Source organism: Plectropomus leopardus, chromosome 6 (genome assembly GCF_026936395.1).
Source record: "Plectropomus leopardus strain MGB_pleo_1.0 chromosome 6, ASM2693639v1, whole genome shotgun sequence".
In the NCBI taxonomy this organism is placed as follows: domain Eukaryota; kingdom Metazoa; phylum Chordata; class Actinopteri; order Perciformes; family Serranidae; genus Plectropomus; species Plectropomus leopardus.
The window spans coordinates 12,299,571-12,318,429 of NC_142181.1; the positions used below are offsets into that span (position 1 = coordinate 12,299,571).

General features: G+C 39.2%; 1 protein-coding gene across 3 annotated transcripts in view; it reads right to left on the bottom strand.

The window, feature by feature from the left end:
- The window catches only part of veph1 (ventricular zone expressed PH domain-containing 1), a 102,258-nt gene that overhangs the window by 27,166 nt on the left and 56,233 nt on the right, over window positions 1-18,859 (bottom strand). For all 3 annotated transcript variants that reach the window (XM_088078780.1, XM_088078781.1, XM_088078779.1), the window contains exons 8-11: window positions 17,284-17,499; window positions 15,904-16,268; window positions 11,307-11,446; window positions 10,880-11,014 (exon numbers count right to left, since the gene is read on the bottom strand). In XM_088078780.1, the coding sequence (XP_087934906.1) occupies window positions 10,880-11,014; window positions 11,307-11,446; window positions 15,904-16,268; window positions 17,284-17,499 (856 nt within the window). The remainder of the gene's footprint in view (window positions 1-10,879; window positions 11,015-11,306; window positions 11,447-15,903; window positions 16,269-17,283; window positions 17,500-18,859) is intronic.

Genomic DNA, 18,859 nt, shown 5'->3' on the forward strand with positions numbered 1-18,859 from the left:
ATTTGATATGTCCTTGTTAATATGGACAGTAGGCTTTTTTCACAGATGTTATTTTGACATGTTACAGTGAGAACAGAACAGGTGTAAATAATAAAATTGATGATGGCTGAATTCCATTTTCTTGTCTTTTTTTTTGTATTGTGTATACTGGCTCACACTGTCACCGCTTACCTGAATACTTAAATAGAACAGAGACTTCATTAATATTATCAGTAAAACCTGTGCTTTTCCTTCTATGACAAGTCAGAAGTTCTGCTAAGAGACCAATATGCCAATACTGAGTCTGATCCATTCAATCATAATGTAGTGATTTTTTGTCCTGCATATTGCATCTACACAATGTGACATTTGAATATACGTATATTATGAGCAGTGTCAATGCTGATCAGCACAGAAAGCTACTCTTCATCTTCAGCTTCAACAAAATACTAGTTCAAGATTAAATGTAATGTTTTATGCCTCTCTTGTGTCGCCAGCCGACAATTAGTGTGACCAGATATAACAAACAAATGATAGGAACGTTTGTTTACAGTATAAGGCTTTATGTAGCTGATACTGATGCACCAGCCCTGATTCTGATCCCGTTGACAATGAAAGTTTTCCCCATGTTCTTTCTAGTTTCCAGGATACAATAAGTGGAAAAGAAAAACGGGCATTTACAGGAGTTTAACCAGCCGACAGAAATCTGTTACAGCTTGTAAAAGCTGCTGTTTGTGCAGACACACACATATACACAAGCATGTACACACAGATGATAAGTGACCCTCAACTCAAAGAGGTAAAACCTTGACATTCCAGTTATGGACTTTGCAACTGTGCATTAGAGTGTGTGTGTGTTTGTGGACAGAAAGTAATGGAAACCAGTACAAATCCCTGGAGACCATCTGCACATGGTAAGAGTTATACTTCACTTAAAATACACACAAACACATTTCAGCGACAGTTAAACCCATGAGATAATACATATTTATCTTACACTGATCTGGAGAAAAACAGGAACATTTAAGGAGATGATGGATTACTGTCATCAGCCTTCATGACAAAGAAGCAGTCATTCTCTTGTGTGTGTATGTGTGTGTTCATACTGTACTTATGTATTCATCATAGGGCCTTGTCCACGTGTAGACAGTTTTTTTATGAAAATGTTTTCCCTCCATAGCTAAAAAAAATTCTGTCAACAAAAGCACTGGTGCAAAAAATCCCTGGATTAAAATATAAAAAGTCAACTGAAATGCTGTCAAGAGCACGCCAAACCATCAAGCTGCAAAATAGATGTTGGCCAAATACAAGCCTGAAAAAAAGCTATTTCCAGAAGGCTTCCCATTGCAGTGACCTCTGTACTGCACTCTGACGCCTCTGTTCCTGAATATAGTGCAAGAGTAACTGTTCATTTATGTGTAAACAAGTTAAGAAGTCCTGTTAGCAGGGTTACAGCCAGAACTATGTGGCCACATCTGCCTATGCACGAAATCCAAAGGAAAAAATGACACACACTCTTTCTCCTTTTTCACAGACCTGGAACTGGATCTGTTCTTGTTTCTGCACCTTATTTTGAACTATTCAGAGCATTTTAACCAAAAATAAATTGGTACAGAACCTGAAAAGTTGGTTTTCAGTTGAAACAAAAAATAACAGGTTTTCCTTGACTTTAAGGACGAACTATGACGCCATCTGTGAGTGTGTCATATTCTACAGGCTGTAAAGAAAGGATGGAGAAAGCAACAAAGAGAAGACACGTGAGAAAATGTCAGAAAAAACAGAGCATGCAGTGGTCTGGTTAATAGTTTGTCCCTGCTTGATTTTTTGGTAAAAACAAATACCTGTTATAACAAAAAAAAGTCTGGAGGTAAACAGTGTTATCCATGTTTTTGCTACTATTGTTTATTTCCATTGTGCATTTTGCAACAGCACGCAACACTGCCTTGCACTGATTACATGTCCTTGATAAGGTTCCAATAACCCTGAGCAAAACTGGTTCAAGAACCAGAGCTTACCTGGTGGTAAAGGAGTATCTTGAAATATTAATTCTGACAAGGAGATTTACAAAAGGTCTGTTTACTGTGAATTAAAACTCACTTTGCGTTTGGATGACAGGCCAAAAAGGCAAAGAAAAGCTTTCAAATATACTTGTGTTCAGGCCGAAAACCCAAAGTATTTCTGTGTATATTTTATATAGATTGAACCACATCCGTCTATAATGAATTCATAGTTTGAATGTCCTGACCACTAACCACGCAGAATACTCTGCTTCATCATTTCTCTGAACTATGGAGTCCTTTTAGATTTTCTGATGATCCATTTAAGAACGACAGTAGTTTTTCTCACCACAGTGAAGTTAGCCTCACATGTAATGCCTAGAGGCAACAGGATTTGAAGAAGTGTAAAAAAAACAGGTAGCTATGTGTTTGACCTTTTGGCCCTCCTGCCCCTCCAGTCAGTCCTTGATGTTAATGAGCGAGGATGTAAATGCGAAAGCTGCTTTTTATGAGGGTATTCCCATTTGGACAGCATACACACACACAAGCACATGTGATTGAAAGAGTGCCGGAGCATTTAGATTCATCCATACATCATAGCCTTTCTCTGTGTTGTTACAACTTAAATAATTGAGGTGAAAGGGCTCTGCCTACGGATACACATAAACCAGGACCATGTGTGGCTGAGACAGACGGGCCAGCAGTGGGTTTACGTGAACATTATTATTCTGATAGGATTCAGGGCACTGAGTGGTCTTCAGGAGACACATGTTACAACTTTGAAAAATGCTGATTATAACTCCTGAAAAATCCACATAGAGCGTGTGAGAGACAGAAAGGTGTAAGAACGGGAAGAGACACTGGATAAAGACAACTTTACTAAACTTATGAACAGTTTTGTGACTGTATCAGTTGGTATCTTTAACAGTAGCCTAAAATAAGCAAGGTTATAGAGGTTTTTGTGCAGTGCAAAACCAAACATGTCAGACTGATGCTTCAGGCAGTATATTCATGTCCTGTTTGTGTTTTTTTTTTTTTTTATGTGCTCTTTGATGTCTTCTGTTTGCTAGTTGTGTGCCCATATGTGTTGACGGCTCTAGCTTTGTGGAGTCCAAGTCAAATTACCCCATGGGGACAATGAAGTATCGGTCCAAGTACAATTTTGAGGCACTTCATATGGCTCTAGAGAGAAATCACTAAGATCTGAGAAAACAACTCTCATTACGTCAAGGGTCATCTCAGTTTCTGCTTGAGGCAAAAAAACAACAACAAAAACAACCCCAGAAAACCTGACTTTCAAACTGAGGGTGAAGCGTTTGAAAGATGCTAAAAGATGCTATCAAGTTGCATGGGAGTCATATTTCTGGCCACCTGGCAAATGTAAGTTCAGTATTCACTCTCTTTTAGCTCTGTTTTTGGTCTCCACCAACTCCTGAGGAAAATATCTGGCTCTTAAGCTGCTAAATATTCCACTAGGTTCACCAGCTATTTTCTTACTGTTTCCTTCTGATGTTTGGTGAAGTAGTGGAAGAGTAGTGAAAGTGAACCGAAACAGTAAAGTTGAGGACCAGAGAGCTAAAAAATGATCTGAAAGTCAGTATAAGCTCTCTAAAGCTGAGAGAAATGGCAGATTCAGTTGATGATTCTCTTCAGGTTCATAAGAGCAACTACAAATTGATAGGTTTTATTGATAGCTGCTTAAAGGAACTTTCTTCCACTGAATAACGATCATTTTAGACCCAAAAAGCAGAATCCAGGATAGTCAATCAAGGAAATAATATTAAACAGATAAAAGCTGCTTAAGTCAAACTGTGCTAGGAAAAACGCCAATGTTGCCACATGAGGCTGACCAACATAAATTGTTCCTGACATTTACTCATTGAATAATTTTGGAATTTACACAGAAATCTCAATTCCAACAAGTTTTGGCCCTCTGAAGAGATTTTCTAGATTACACAGTCCAGTTCGTGCCTAAACAAATGCCAAGGTAATTAAAATAGCTTTAACGTGGTTTACTGATTACGGAGCTGATCTGAATCATCTAATCTCTAAAAAGCAACAAAGGAAAGACAGAAGCGGAAAGACTATAAAAGAAAGACTGAGTGGAGCAACAGTGTGTGTGAGAGAATAAATTAGTGAACACAAATATGCTGCAATGAGAAGTAAATCATTTAATTATGAGTCAGATGAGCTCCCCGAGTCCATTAACAAGAAACCTCAAACTAAAGCCCATGTGTGCCAGGCTCACCACACTGCAGATGACTTCTATGTCGTTTTAACGAGCCTTTAGGAAGAAGTCGCTGTGTTTACAGTGACAAATGCGCAGCCTGGCAACAAGCTGATGAGGACAAACACAAGTCCATATTCGATCCATCAGGACCATCAGGAGAGGTGGATTCAATAAAGAGATGAGGAAACAATGGCACGATTATGTGGGTCTGAAAATAATACATCTATCCTCATGTAACCCCCTTTACCCTTTCAGTACGCCCCCCTCTCTCTCCTCCTGCACCTCACCCCCCTCCCCTCCGTCGCTGTTTGTAGAACATCATCATAATGTGATCAAGATGCGAGATAGTAACTGCACATAAAAAATATGTTCAAAACAAAAAGCAACTCTTATGTTCTCATGTTCAGATCTAAAATGATTTTTTTAAATAGGAGAAAAAGTCAATCAGTAGGGCTCTGTCTTAACTAATAATTAAGTAATAATTATTGTTAAAGAGGAACCCCACAAATTTTGCACATCAACGTTGATTTACAGGTCTTTGGGAGCACTACTGCTTATGTGAAAGGAGTTGTATGAAGCCTTTAGGGGCTTAATACCTTTAAAGTCTGACAAATTGCCTCAAGTGATGTCACTGGAATTAGCATCAGCTGGGTATGAGGACTACAAGTTTGATATTAAAAAATCCTGTGCTCAGGAACGTCCCAAACACAACAAAATAAGAAGAAAGTATAGGCAGAGTCTCTGAATATAAACAGTCTAGGCCATTGTGTTGTAGGAAAATCCTCCATATATACCTTTAAGATGTGACACACAAAGTTTCAGCTGTGTATTTCAAGTTCATTTTAACCTGGAGAGGGAAGAACATGAGATGAGAAAAGAAAAGAGAATGAATGAGACAAAAGGAAAAGACAGAGACCAGGGGACAGAGAAGCTTTTGGGGGGTTTCCTGAATAAACCTAACCACAGAAGGAAAAAGAGAGAGGGCAGTGGGAGGTGGAGGCAGGAAGAGGAGTAGAGAGGGGAGTGTGACTCAGGAGAAAGGTTAGTGGATGAGAAGTGGGAGTGTTAAACAAGGGAAGTGGGTGAGGCCATAAACAAAGCACGGGCTTTGTTTCTGTCTCCCAGGATTCATCTTTAGGGCTGTCTGGGCATAAATGATGATAATATAAGCCATTTCAAACAGGCACAGACAGAGGCAACAAGTCTCATGTAAATCTTTTGTTCTCCTTTTCATGTTTTTTGTCATTCCTTCCCTGCACGTCTTCATCTAATTTCAGTCTCAGCTCCTTCTGTAGTTTTTGTCTATCTCTTGGTTTTCAGCCTTTCTCCTTCATCCTCTTATTCTAAACTGTATCTCCACCAAAGTTATATCAACAAGCACATTCCCTCCGGCGTAAAGTAAGACAAATGGTGAAATAATACTTGTCAAATATCTTTGTTCTCAGGCTTCCACTCCCGTCTCCCATTATATCTCATGCCACCTCTTCTCTCCTTTCCTCTCGCTCTTCCTCCTTTCTCTTGCCACATCCTCTGTAGAGGCCGATCGTTATTGGTTTTTCAGGGCAGATACCAATACCGGTTATTAGTACTTAATGTGACTGATAACCGATATGTGGGACAGATATGTATTTCTAATAAAAAAAATAATTTTGTTGAAATCTAGAATTTGGAATATAACAAACTCCAACACAAATAACCTTGTTTCAATGCCTTTAACAAATGTTTGATCAAAACTTAAACAGCAAGTTTTCTGCAACATTTTTATAAATTCAAGTGAAAATTAAAATAAAAAAATGAATGGATAAAAATAGTTCCCCAAAGTTTTACAAAGCCCTCCCATGCGGACACTTTCACTGAATGTATGGCAGACTGCCTTTCCTTGTGTTGATTGAGTGTATTACTCACACTTTACCTCAACTAGTAATATCGACAATCATCAAAATAAAACACCGATACAGATAATCGGGAAAAACGCCAAAAATGAGCCCCGATAATCCGCCAGGCCGATAATCTGCCGACCCCGATCCTCTGTGAAAATTATCCCAAAAGTTCTTATTTTATTATACCTCTTCTCTCTCCTATCACCTCCTGTGTTTTGCAGTTCTCATGCTCATGTCTTCAACCCTTGTCAGTGTTCGCTCTTTCCATGTATCACAGTTTCTGCTTTTCTTTATCCTTTTCTGTCCTTTAACCATCTTTTTTTACTCTTTACTCTCTCCTCCCCAGTCACCCCTTTCTTCCTCTATTCTCTTTAATGTTTGACACTTCTCTCTCCCCTTTTCTTTTATGCGTTATCTTTATCACTCAGTGTCTACAGAATTTCCATTTCTTTCATCCTCCAATCTCCATCTTCCTCCCTCATAATGATTCATGTTTGTTGTGATGACCACAATGACGGCACAGCTCTCTGATTTCGTGGCGCTTATTGAAGATTATGTAGTTTTATCTTTATCTCTCGACCCCTGACCGACTCTTTTTTATTATTTCCATGCTTTAAACCCATTTCCTTTATGCTGTTACTCAACCTTTTCCTCCTGAGAATCTGACATCCATCCTTCTGTGCTCATCCTTACGTCCCCCATTCCTCACATCTCTGCCCACACCAGCTTTCTATTATCTCTGTGTAATGAAACTACTAAACTGAGTTGTCAGACCCATACATTACTCCATCTTAAATCTCTGAAGCCTCATAAAGCCATATAGTCTTCCTTTAAATCTCCCTGTCAGTACAGACATAATTGATAACCTTTCCTGTCTCATATATATAATAGTTTCCTCCCTTTCGCATCGCTTTGCTCCTCGTCACCCGCTACATGTGTTTCTGATTGGCTGACAGTGACAGGAGTGAAGCTGTAGGACTAATAGAGAGGGAAAGAAAGCAAAAAGGAAATGCAGAGCATATGGATAAAGAGAAAGGTCGTGGCCTTCTTCCTCCCTCTCCTGTTAAATCTTATTGTCTCTTCTCTGGTTTTTCTTGGTGCTCCCTGGACAGTGAAACTGAACCCGCTCTAACACTAGCACAGCCAAGACAGTCTGACAGGCCATAATGCAAATAACTTTAAAATATAAACTACAAGCCTTTCAGCCCATGACTTTTCCTAAATGTGTGGGTTTTTTAATTTTTTTAAGAAGCATATATGGTACTGAAAAAACACACAAGATTTATGAGCATTAATACCTCACAGACTAATAATACCTCGACTACAGACCAAAGATGTAACCTATTCATTCTTATTGAGCTGCTCAAATGGTACATACGCCGAAAAGGTTTTCTAGCTTCCTGGTTTACTTCTGTGGTATGCGGCCCACTAACTGAACGCAGTAGTCTTCCTCCCGCTGGCCCGCCCGCCTCATAGACTTTACATTGTGATGATGTCACAGATTTTTAAATCGCATTTCTCTGCTGCGGAAAGTTGTACAAAAAAAAAAAAAACAACTCAAAAAACACTGAAGCTCAAAAAATCAGAATAGAAAGAGTCATAATTGACCTTGTTTGCAGTTTTTGCTGTGAATGAATTTAAAGATATCTCTTTTACTATGGTGGTCTATGGGGAAAAGGTTTTTTGTTTTTACTTTGTTTTTACTATTTAAAATTGACAAGCTACTGTTTCTCTTGATGTGCTGTGCCTTACAAGCAGCTGAGACGCGCCTGACCAGTGCTGCCCACACTGGCAGTGTGACTACTCTGACTTGTTAATATGGGTGCCGAAAAAAATCCCCAACAGATACCACAATGCTCATGCCCTACTCGCAGAGGCAGTGTACGAGGCATTAGCTTCTGGGCAAAAAAAAAGTAGTCTAAGTTAGTCATATGCAGCACTCCAGAGATAATATAGTATGTTGCAAAAAACACACTCCACAATTCACACTCACAATTACAAGTTTTTCATTAGTTCACATTGCATGGCTTGATGCTCAATGCGGATTAATTCCCCAGATCTGATCTTTCTGCCTAGACTGTTCACATTCATGTTTGAATATCTGTCATCACTGTGAATGCCCTGAAACGCCTTGCTTACAACAAATGATGTCACACACTTTTGTGCACTGGAACAACAAAAATGCATGTCGCATTTGCAAAACAGGTATTTTGGGGAAGAATGACATAGCAGTGCAAGCTTCATGTCCTGAGTGACTGCTATAGTAGGAAGGTCTGATGACATCATTCTGCATAAGCCATGTGCTTCTGTTTGGGAGAGTGTGTCACATATTCTATGAGAAATGGCCATTTACAGCCATTTCTCAGAAGGAGGATTATGGGGTGTCTGTCCAGCAGCTATCAGCAGCTATTGCTGGTAGTTCTGTGGAAAGAGAGGTATTGATGCGGCCAGGAGAGAAGTCAGGAGTAGTGGGGGCAAATATGGAGGGTTTCACAGAGAAATAGTTCCTCCAGACCTTAGGATGTAGGCAAGGTGTCCCTGTCAGAAAGTATCTGGAATTCAGGCTCTGTTGGCTGGTGACTGGGGCAGCTTACTGCAACAGCAGACCAGCTACAGCATCCTTCTCTAGTTTCACAGACCGCTCCAACATTGTACAGAGAGTGATCTGCATCTGGACAGTGAAGTATGTAATGGAAAAACCATGGCTGCATTAAAAAACAACAACAACAACAACAACAAAAAACACATATGAATCCTGGTATGGTTGCTCTCATGGCTGTCTCAAGGCCTGTAACCGCATAAGCGCAGATTTAAATGGCCAAGATCTGATTTGAAAAATATGATTTTTGTGTACACACTAGTGAGACAAAATCAGATCAGTATAACATTACAGCAAACACAAATAAAATAAAATACATTTTTTTTATGATTGTCATTTGAGGTTGAAGCAATGCGATGATGAGATTTTGTCAACATTATTCACAAATTAGATAAAATGTTCACAAAGACTAAAAGAAAGGTATCTGTAAATTTACAGACCCATACCTTCCACATGTTGGCAGGTGTAGTTTTTACATTTATTTTGTTCACAGCTTAAACAGCAAGATATGACACTAATTTTGAGCTTTTAAGGTGCAGAAGGCTGGCTATAGCTTCATATTTTCCCAATGAAAGTGATATTGAGTTTCTCATCCAACTCTGAAGCAAGAAAATCAGCAGATCTTAAAAAGTCGACCTGTTCCTTTCAGGTATGACTGGTCCAGTTGGGGCCAGTTGAGAACAGCAGGAAGCATATTTTACTGGTGGCTGAGCAGGTAAATCAGAGGTTTTACTGGAGACTGATACAGCGAAAACAGTAAAAGCAGAAGTTTATGACCATATTTGAACCGTTGAGTGTCACACAGCTTGAGTCTTCCTGCCCTGCCGTGGTGGAATGTAATTTAGCACATTAACTCAAGTGCTGTAGTTTACTTGAATATTTTCTTTTCATGGCACTTTATTCTTCAACCTCTCCACAGTTTAAAGAGAAATATTGCCCTTTTACTCTATTACATTTATGTAACAGTTGCTAGATACTTTATAAAGTAAGACTTTTTAAATAAAACATACAGAGAGCTTAAGAAATATTATTACAATATGCTCTGGTGTCGATTAAACTACCCAACAGTGTATACAAGGGCAGTTCAAAATAAATTGGCAACAATTTTGAGAATCTTTTAAGTCATTTTTCATGTATATGGTTCCAGCTTCTTAAATGTGAGGATTTGCTGCCTTTTCTTTAAATTATTTGTAATTCATTTTTAATAATTTTGAGGTTTGAACTACTGTTTGGACAAAACAAGTGTTGCGAAGGTGTCTCTTTGAGCAATTAATCCAGCCATTAAGCCATTAATCATTTGTTACAGTCTTTCATACAAAAAGTTCAAAATTAACCAGCCACAATACTAACATCCTGTCTTCACACTGATTTATAAATAATATAATCTAATGGTGTACAATAAAATAGTATACTAGGAACAGGGGCTATTTTTCTGCATTGACTTTTACTTTCAGGTAACATTTTTGGTGCAGGGCTTTTACAGTGAGGTATTGGTACTTTTACTAAAAGGTCTGGTGTGTTAAACTAAAAGTGAGGTTGCAGAGCTAAAAATTCTCCTGTCTGCCAAGTGTGTTGGAAAACTATAGTGGCCAACGTGAAAACGCAAAACACTCAACTTATGAATATTATATACCATTTCTGCTACAATACTTCCTCCACCACTGCTTTGCTGTGTGCAGTAGCCGTGTGTGTGTGTGTGTGTGTGTGTGTGTGTATGTGCATGAATAACTGGGCATGTTCATGCTCCATATGGTAACCATAGCTGGTCCATCTGATTGCAGCCACAACACTCATTCAGAGAAGGACAAACGACAGCTGTATTTTTTTTGTGGGTCTAATTATTTCCTAGCGACCACTTAGCTTGTCATATTATGGAGGGACTGCACAAGGAACACCATCAACATCCACACACACACACACACACACACACACACACACACACACGCACACACACACACACACACACAGACACGTGATTGAGATGAGAAGTGGGGGTGAGCAGAGGCCTAGTATACACAACTGCCCATTTAGTGCATTCCATATTTAAACAAAGTGGATGTTGAACTTTGACACTTTTCTATGTTGGTATTTCTCTTTTTCCCCACTACTGATGACTTCATCCCCTCTGCTGGAGACAGACAGGGGGAAGCAGCATGCACACAAATACATACACACACACACTGTGGTCCAGTACCTTCCTGTGTGGGGCGGGGTGCTGTGTCATAGCCATGGGGAAGCTGTGAGCTCCTTTTAGCTGTGTCTTCTCCCAGAGGGAGGCAAGCCTCTGGACACACTCATCCCTGGAGCACAGAGGGACACTGGACTTACTCTGGTCAAAGGAGAAAGAAAAGAAACAGTAGTAAAACATAAAAAGCAAACATAAAACAGAGATATGGTATGGATAGAGACAGAAAAAAAAGTATAGGGGGAAAAAGTAGAAAAAGTTGGGAAAACAAAGCTACTGTTACATATTTCAACTGCAAGACTCTTCATATATTCCTGAACAATGACACTTTCAGCACTCAATTTAAATATTATATTTTTGGTTTTACTACCATGAAAAGAAGTGCAACTAATTTCTTATAATACAACTTCAGTGAGTAACCACATTTTCTGTGCACCTGTAGATGTAACAGCATGATGTGTATCCACAGATGAGGTTGTCTGCTGGTAAGGTTGAAACAGGACTTGGCATACAGACAGTAGTGGCCCTTAAGATGACAGGAGAACGACAGCTTGGCCACACATCCTCGATTTGAATCTGTCACACACAGAAATACATGAAAATGGCAAAAGCATTAATACTTAGCAGATGCTCACATTGAAGCTTAACCAGAGTCACTTAGCTCTGTGTCTCCGTGTGCTTCTCTCTGTCCCCTGCACATATGGACTTGTGTATCCTTGGGAGCATATTTACGGAGTGATTCATAGCATGCAAGGACACCGCATCTCGCAATCGTCAGAAAAAGTTGTCTCTTCCCGTCACCACCTCCCGCAAGCTCAAACCATTGACGGGACAACAGTTTCTGTGCTTTACATAAAAATCTGTGCCTCATTTTAGTATTACATTTTTATTTTATGCCATAAAGACAAGGTAAAATAAGGGCTTTAAGGGCGGTAAAATGTATGCAGCACATTTGTGTCTAATTTAACTGATTAAAGTCATTCAGGATTTTATCTGAGCCAAGAAAGTGCAGCATCGTGTCCATCTAACCAATTTCCATGGAGGAGGGGGATTCACTTTTCCCTAACCAATCAAGATAGATCAACGTATTCACCTGAATCTAAAGACATTTTAAGGCCACACTAATACGTAGCCATTACAACATGCTGGTTTTGTCAGGGTTTTAGGAGTGGAGCCAAGCAAAGTAAAACAAATGACAGTCAGGTGATTTTAACAATCATTGTTTCATGTCAGCATGCCAGACAAATCATGCAACTTGGTCATGTGAGTGGACTCTGGACCCAGGCAAGCAAAATTAAAAAAAATAGGCAGTTACATTTGGACAGAGCCAGGCGAGCTGTTTCCCTCTGTTTACCTTCTTTTTGCTGAGATGAGGTAAGTAGCTGCTGCAGTAATTTTATATTAACAGAAAATTATGAGAGTGGTTTTAATCTTTTCGTTTAGCCCTCGAAAAAATAGAAATGATAATGGGGGGAAAGAACATATTTTATTTCTATTAAAAAAAAATCATTCTAAAGCTATGCTGGATATATTCTACCAGTTTTAATAACATGTGAAAGTATCTATGTTTCAGGTGACTGAACTGGCTTAAAATCATTCACGGCCAAACTCAACCTTAATTTCTTACTTTGAAAAAGGAATCTGAAACAAAAATGCTGCAAAATGCACAAAACCAAGGTTATCTCAATTCATAGTAGACACTATGACAAAAACAAGTGTTTAAAACTACATGTGTTGAACTACGATGTGTGTCTGTTTATACTGCTTCACTAATTAACATGTGTGTTTCTAAGAAAATTTGTGTTTATCCAACAGTCAGTGATGCTGTATATTTTTTTGTCTCAGTGTGTGTGTGTGTGTGTGTGTGTGTGTGTGTGAGAAAGTAGATGTTTGGATTGAGGATACATGTGCGTGTGCACTCTTCCATGTAATCTTCATCCCCTGAGATGGAGGATCGGCAGCTTATGTGTAGGTCAGCCAGCAGCATGATGACATCATTCAGCTGAGACCACCTGTGACATCATATCCTAAGTGCTGTGGGGTTAATTCTCATTAAGACACTTAATACTAAGAGAGCAAATGCAAAGGACCAATTATGAATGGAGGGATGGACGTGTGTCGGTGTGTATGTGTTTAACAGCTGTATATTTACATTCATTTTCAGATTTAATCAATTAACCAGAGGCCAAAGGAGGAGTCTGTTATTTTTTGTCTTGTTTCCTGTTTTACGTGCACGCATTTGTGTGTGCGTGTGTCTGTGAAGTATGACCCCTGGCTGCCTCTTAGTTAAAATGACATTAAGGCCAAAGGCGGAGCAATAACATCCCCTCCTGTCAATCAAAATATCATCACCTTTGCTGTTGTGTTTGAGTCTGGTGGTGTGTGTGTGTGTGTGTGTGTGTGTGTGTGTGTGTGTGTGTGTGTGTGTGTGAGAGAGAGAGAGAGAGAGAGAGAGATTTGTCTGTTCTTAATCTGTCAAAAGACTGAAGCTGCATCCCCATAGGTGGGGCGCAGATGGCTCAGACAAAGAAATACAGAAAGGATTGTCAACTTGAATATTTGTTTGAGTGTTTTTTTAAGTGTGATGAGTGTGAGCTGATGCGCAGAGATAGAGTCAAGTTATTGTCTTACGAGTCACAAGTAGGTTTTAAATTTATGCACTGAAGTCCTGAACCCTACGTCAAGAATGAAAAGTCTCAAATTCAGTCCCAAGTCCTAAATTATGAGTTTTTAGTCAGCATTTTAGTCACATATCATCAAATGTAATGCCACTTTAACAACAGAGTAATAATATATTACATTTAAAAAATCATGGGAGCTTTTCAAAAATGTGCATGTATATGTTTAAACAAGAGTGTGTAAAATTAACTTGGCTGATAAGCTAACATTAGCAAAGCGATAGCTCCTAAATTATGTTAATATTATCCTCAACTTATCGTTCTTTGTGCAACTCCAAATTTGAACAAAGTTGAGAGTTTTTGTGTCTCCACATGTAATTTTTGACCTGCATGTTTTACATACAGCAATTCATATTTTGTTGACTACTGCATACTTTTATTATGTGAACAAATGTATCTTTGGAATATTTTTTTTCAGCTGGTGTCTTTTGTTTCAAGTAGATCATCTGGGGAATTGTCAACTTGCTGGGAGTGAATAATGTTTTTAATCTTTAGGCTTGGGTGTCACATGTGAAAGGCTTGATTCAAAGTGAAGTCAGGAGTCACTGGTGATTTTAAGTCAAGTCTTAAGTCATCAAATTTGTTACTTGAGTGTGATTTGAGTTCAAGTCATGTAACTCAAGTCCACACCTCTGCTGATGTGTATTGTTGAATTTGTGAATATCTGCACACACACACTACCAGGTGTGTAATGTCTTGTTTCCCAGATCAATGTATTCTGTGTCTAAATGTGTCTATCTTGTAAAATATGCATATTTGATGTATATAAAGCATGTTTCATGTTGCCTGAATTAAACTGTATGATTTATCATTTCAGGAGGGACAGGATCAAGCTTTAAAAAAACACATTTAACAAGGGAAAGGTGACAACAGGCGCTGCTACGGCACAAAATGACAATAAAGTCTTAATTCAAATGAAGCGCATCAAATTGAAAAATGGAAAATAAGCAAGATATGAATGAAAATAAAATATCAAATCTCTGAAAATGAGAAGGATGAGAGGGGGAATGTGAAAATGGATTACAGAGTTTGAGAAGGTGGATTAGATTAGTTTGGAGACGTAAGAGGTTTCTCGTTTCATTGTTTGTTCACATGAACTGCTTGACCCTCATGTCTCTAGTCAGCACACACTGCTAAAACTAAGGTATGAAAGCATGTGCGCACATACACAAAACTGCACCCATACAAGTGCTTCATGCATACTAAATATGTATGCATAACATCCATCTGTTTCCACTTAAACCTGGCTGTGTTGTATAGATGTAACTGAATTTAATAACCCTTCCCACTTCAAAACAATCCTCTGTTTCTATACCTTGATTAATTTTTTCCATTAACAAATTAGCTCCGTGACATTTGGCCTATGGAGTTTGGCTCAGAGTTTTTTGTATAAGAGTTCAATCTTTCCCTCCAGATTAAGTATGAGTACAAACGTTCACTGGAGTCTGCAGCTGAGTAGAAGGATAGGTCTGGCAATACTCTATATATTTTTCCCATGGAAATGCCAAAACTAACAACACATTGATACGCTGACTGATTTAAGATGATACCATTTTGAATTTGAATTGAAAAGATTAGATTCAGACCAAAATGTTCTCCTGCATTGTGTTTGGTGGTTTGCAAAGTGAACCCATGGATAATGTTGATGGGAGACAAAGACAGTAAATTAAATGTAATTATTTAATATCAAATCATAAGCATAAAAATGTAAAGAAAAAAATAGCTGTGCTGCTCAGTAACTCAACTGCCTTTGCCAAATTTTAAAGTTCACAATATAGATATTCCACAGGAAAATCATATGATGCTCTTCACCAGCTGAGCTGATGGTGCTCGATAACTGGAAACCCAGCATACAAAGAGCCAAAGATACGATGTATAATATAAGATATCTGTCCAGACAGGATATAAACTATAGAAGAACACAAAAAATGTATTCAGGACTGTAACTTATACTAAGGTAGAAGAAGAAAAATCACATTCATATGCCCTCTGGATGGGATTAAAATCACCAATCAACACTTGTAATATTAAAACAAAACTACTCCACCTTGGGAAATAAATCCCTGTCTGATTGGGGCCCAATGTGTGTGTATGTGATATACATAGTGAAAGTGAAAAGGAGAGAGAGGAAAAGAGGGGGGGTGTATTCATACAGCATCATTAATCAACCCCAGCGAGCACGTCTGACTGTAATCTCATTCAGGTTCAGCAGGTTACACAAACCCTTCCTCTGCCTCTCTGTGTACTGCACTTTCTTCCTACTGCATAAACTAATGACACTGTCATCAAATTATCTCTAGCAGGGATCTTAAAGCAAGCATGCACCGACAGAGCTGTTTGTCATGTTCGCATTACCTTCGATCACACACTGCTCTGGTATGGGGATCTGCTGCACCATGTCTCTGCAGAACTCTCTGATCGTCTCCATGTTGTCTCTTAAATGGATGAAGAGCCTGTCAGCATCCTCCTGCTCCTCCTTCTCTCTTCTTTGATCTTTCTCAGCATCTTTGACCCCTCTGTTAATAGCAGTGGTGACTGGCATCGAGTCATCGCCTGTCAGTTTCCTCTCAGCAGGCTGTGCTTCCTGGTTTTCTAAGTGTGGTTTCACCAAAGTGTTGGAGAGGATGTTGTCTGAGTTTGACTCCAGGCCCTCACCGTCCTCCCCGGTGTCTGAGTTGATGGAGCGGGAGCGCACAGCGTGAAGGGCCAGGCTTTTTGACCTAATAAAAACAGTCAGAGTGGTGCAAAATTCATAAAAGTCAACTAATTTCATAGAAAAATGTAAAAATGTCCCAATATCAGTGCATGGCAGGAGTTTTGTGTGCATGAGCACGAATTTGCTAAAGATACTGATCTTTTGTAATCATTGTCTGCTTTTGCTTGAACATCCTTTTTGGTTTTCTTTGGCTAACTGTACGTCAGCTGTTATTCACACTGAAAGGATTCTGCACTCCAGTTCCAGCTGAATTTGCTTCACTAATGTCAAATGTACCATGCCCCATTATTTTCAGAGATCTACAGCACTATTCACTTTATAACAGAGGAGATATGAACAGTCAGAGATGACATGGTGAGTCAACACCCTAACTTTGTTCAACAAACTATTAATTATATGGCTATTTATCAAATATGCAAATCTTTTTTTCAATAAATAATTGATTTTAGGATGAACTAATGTTTTAAGACTTTAGGAGGACCTATTATGCTTTTCTTCATATTCTGTCATACATGTATATAATGTTACTTTGTCAGATGTTCGTATTCGTAGGCATGCAAAGGGCAAAAAGCCTACAACATTTATCTGATTTGTGTGTAAACAGCCTTCCAGTCAAAGGTGACTGACGGCACATTATCTCTCTGGGTCATTTTAAATCCAATGCTTTGAAGTACAAAGCAAAAAATCATAGGCTGTATCATTACCACAAGACTTCAGACTTACTATGTATGTTTATACAACAGGATTGGGCCTCCATTTTGTGCGCTCTCAGCGAGTGAACATGTAATAAACAGTATTTCTGTATGTTTGGATAGCCTGTCTTTGGTTTTCTTTAATAAACAGATACAAAATAATGTCTTCTTGGCTCAAGGATCTCCTGTTAATTTGACTGGAAATCAGTAAAGTCCACCCACAGTGGCAGAGATTACAGTCTATTCTTAATAAAAAGAAATTCTTACAATCCAGTCAGATCTAATTGGAAACTCAGCAGAGCCATTTAATGTGACATACTAACCGACCTGTTGAATCTCATCTCTCGTCTCTCCTCCCTGACGGCTTGGCTCAGGCTGTAGCGTCGCTGGGGTGCAGGAGAATCCTCCTCCTCTCCCCCCTCCTCCCCCATTTTCTCCTCAAAGGCCTGAGTCTTTACTTGCAGCCGCTGCTCCGGCCCCCTGCCTCCCCCTCCTCCCCCTGGGAGAGATGCACAGGGAGATGGCGGACACGCCTCGTTCACCCTGTAAAATGCACATAAACACACACACAGGGCAAAGGGTTGACTTGGATTGCATGTGGTGGGCACGTGAGATGAAGCTGGACAGACACATTTGGATGGATTTCAGTCGCCTCACTCCCCCCCTTCCTCCCCCTTCTGGCTAGCCTTTCTGTAATTCTCGCTTTCTCACGATGACTGGCTCTATTTCTGTGTCTCTCACCCCACGTGTCCCCCTCTCTCCCTCATTTGTTGGCTACATCTCACCTTCTCCCCTCTCTCTTTGGCTTTGTTTTTCTTTGTCCCTCACTATGGTGCCTGTCTCCTCTCTCTTCTGCTCTTTAACCAAACTAATTATTCCCTTCCTCCCTCTCTCTATCGCTCTCTCTTTCTGTCCATATTTTTTCCACAAGTGGCCTTTATAACTTCATTAAACAGTCCACTTTTTTGCTGAAAGAGGACTTCCAACTGCCCCATTGTTGTTTTGTTCTGTCTTCACCCCCTGCTCTTCACTAACAAACCATCCTCCCTCTCTCAGTCCCTTGTTCCCTCTATCTCTTTTCCAGAAGACCCCAAGCAAAGCCTCTGGAAGCCTCCAATCCTGCACACGATGTTTTCATTTCGGGGAGAGCTGTGCGTGTCATTCCCACACTGCAGCCAGATGAATCCCAGTCAATTTGTGCACATTAACACACGCACACACAAACACACACAATGTCCCCACATATTGCGCATGCATGCTGCATTTTGAAGCATTTTTCATGAATTCCACTTATCGTACATATTGCAAGTATTTGAAAGATGTCATCAGAGGACAGACTTGGACGTAAAAACAAAAAGCAAAACATTTTAATGGTCTACAAATAATAGTGTGTTGTTACAAACCCAGATTTTTTACATTTTAAGGCCACAAGTTGATCGAATGCGTGGGCTCACGCTCTGTGCAAATTTCAAAGCAGTTACAAAACTCTTGACTGCCCTCCATAACACACACACACACACACACACACACACACACACAAATCAGGCACTTTTTCTAGGCAAATACTCAGTGTTTCAAACAGGAATCACTATTTCAAATATTTTAACTGATTTCATTATCAAATTTGCTCATCAATTCTCAAAAGTAATTTATCCTTTGTCATTTATCAACACCTTTTAAAGCCTCTAAAATTGATGAACAACAACCTGTGTTCAGTTTATTAAAATTTACAACTTTAATAAACACAATGAGAACAGACAAAAAAAGAAACCATTAAAATACATAACCTACTTACTTACTCATAGCAGAAGTACAAATATCAAGGGAAAAAAAGACCAAATGAATAAAATCTTTAAATCTATAAAATTGGGCAGGCAGAATGCTCCATTACTAAAAGACTACC